General features: G+C 48.9%; 1 protein-coding gene across 1 annotated transcript in view; it reads right to left on the bottom strand.

Annotated features, from left to right (window-relative positions):
- Positions 1-1,910, bottom strand: part of TMCO5A (transmembrane and coiled-coil domains 5A) — a 13,292-nt gene that overhangs the window by 10,136 nt on the left and 1,246 nt on the right. Inside the window, exons 2-3 of the mRNA XM_013007258.2 lie at positions 1,640-1,667; positions 868-939 (exon numbers count right to left, since the gene is read on the bottom strand). Coding sequence (XP_012862712.1) covers positions 868-939; positions 1,640-1,667 — 100 coding nt within the window. The remainder of the gene's footprint in view (positions 1-867; positions 940-1,639; positions 1,668-1,910) is intronic.

Genomic DNA, 1,910 nt, shown 5'->3' with positions numbered 1-1,910 from the left:
AAAGGCAAACATTTGACTTGCTGCTTTGATCGGAGAGGTTGCTTGGCCATGGGCTCTTGGAAAAGTGTCCAGTGTTGGACGCAGTGGTGGCTAATGCCGTCTGCTGTGGAGTTGGCCTTGACTCAAAGGAAACCAACGGGACAGAGGAAAACGGGTCCATGGGGATTTTTTGTAGCTGGTATCCTTCCAGAAGCAGCTCTCTGGGTCTTTTTACTGGAGCCGCTACATAGAGGCCAACCGTCAACCTTGCGGTAGCCCACCTGAGTGTGTAGCTAGTGTGCCGCGGAGCATCCTATTGAGCAGGCAGAGATGACTAAACGCTTGAGTAGCTCACTGAGGGAAGCCTGTTCTGCTCTGGAATCCATTATAGGATGCGAAATGCCTAGCGCATAACAGGCTTACAAATCCCACCTCAACCAGGCTTTTAAGAAATCACTGTAAGACCATCCGGATTTTCCAGACATCAGCCATCGGGAAAAGGCAAGAACATTTCATATATCCCAATCTCATGTCGGCCTCGCACTGAGGCTGGGACAGACTGGTGCAGTCAGCTAATTTCGCATACCAAATTAAGTGTGAGGGCCATGGTTTAAACTGGAGACTTCACCTTCCTCGAATATTATGTTCATATACTTGTGCTATGTTGTTTCCACAGCAGAGAAAGATGCCCTCCCACATGGCTGTCAGCATGGAAGCCCTTCCTAAGGTCGGAGACTCAATCCAGGGGATCCAGGCATCACCCTGACATGGGTTCAAACCACAGCGGACTGATGTATTCCCCCTTGGACAGTTGTTTCTGACTTGAAGGCTTATTTCCCAGTTTCCCAGTCACAGACCCCACGCCCATCCAGGACGGGCTCCCTTTACCTTGGACTCTTCCGGAGTTTCCTCTAGATTGCCTTGTTCATACCAGGGTGTGTTTTGCATTTTCTTTGTAAACTACAGTTTCGAATAAAGAAACACATTTCACATAAAACTGTCGAGTAAAAATATATGAAGAGAAAGATATTCGGTGCTGGGTGAGGACCGTGTGTATGGCCTTGTGAAGTGCTTTCAGGACACAGCTCTTGATAACTCCTTGATACTCGGTGGAAACACTCGTCTTTGGCCACAAAGCTAAAGTCAGTTAAAGCCAGGGATACTTCCTGGAGTTCCTAATTCATGCTGAGTTACTCAGGGTTTCGGGTGAAGGGTTCCCAAACAGGGTCATCAGGGAAGGCTCACTGCGTTCTACGGGGAGGTTGAGGTAAGGCCTAGCAAAAGGAAAGAAGGTCCGAGGGAATGGATCCTTTTAAAGCTCTCTGGTGGCGATGAAAGCAGTCTCTCACCACAAAGGAGACGATGCCGTTCATTCCTTCCATCGCGTGGGAATCTGTTTTTGTGTGATAGAATAAAAATCCACGGGGCTCCCAAACACTCTTCTATTCCTTCTGCCTCTCCCGGGCCCAGAGCCCCCAGGAGATCTGCATAACGAGTCTTAACCTTCAGAGTGTGGTGTAGGGACATGGGTAGCACCCGCTCCAATCTCTCTGACATGGATTCTTAGAGGATCACATGCCTCCCCTCGCCTCTGAGAAATAGAGCTGATAGCAGGGGACACAAGCACCATGCCCCACCTTGCTTCTCAGGTCTGCAATACTCTGGACCAGTGTTCCATTCTTCTTCTCCTGCAAAGAGAAAGAATCAGAGTATCCCAACCATTAGCATCCTCCTTGTGCAGTGACTGCGCTCCACCTCATGATAGTGATGCTTTTCTGCCGGTAACTCTCCTTCACTTGTGTGCGGTCAGGTGAGGTACTTGTGGTCCGATGTCAATATAGAAACATCAGCTTACCAGGGCTCGAGACGTCCACATGCTGGCTTTTCCAGTATTAAATAGTACCAAAGAAACCTTGTCTGACATTCAACCA

This window comes from Echinops telfairi, unplaced genomic scaffold (assembly GCF_000313985.2).
Source record: "Echinops telfairi isolate 266 unplaced genomic scaffold, ASM31398v2 ScPeMD7_18;HRSCAF=68, whole genome shotgun sequence".
Classification (NCBI taxonomy): domain Eukaryota; kingdom Metazoa; phylum Chordata; class Mammalia; order Afrosoricida; family Tenrecidae; genus Echinops; species Echinops telfairi.
The sequence above is the reverse complement of the archived record's forward strand: the minus strand, read 5'-3'. Positions and strand labels throughout refer to the sequence as shown.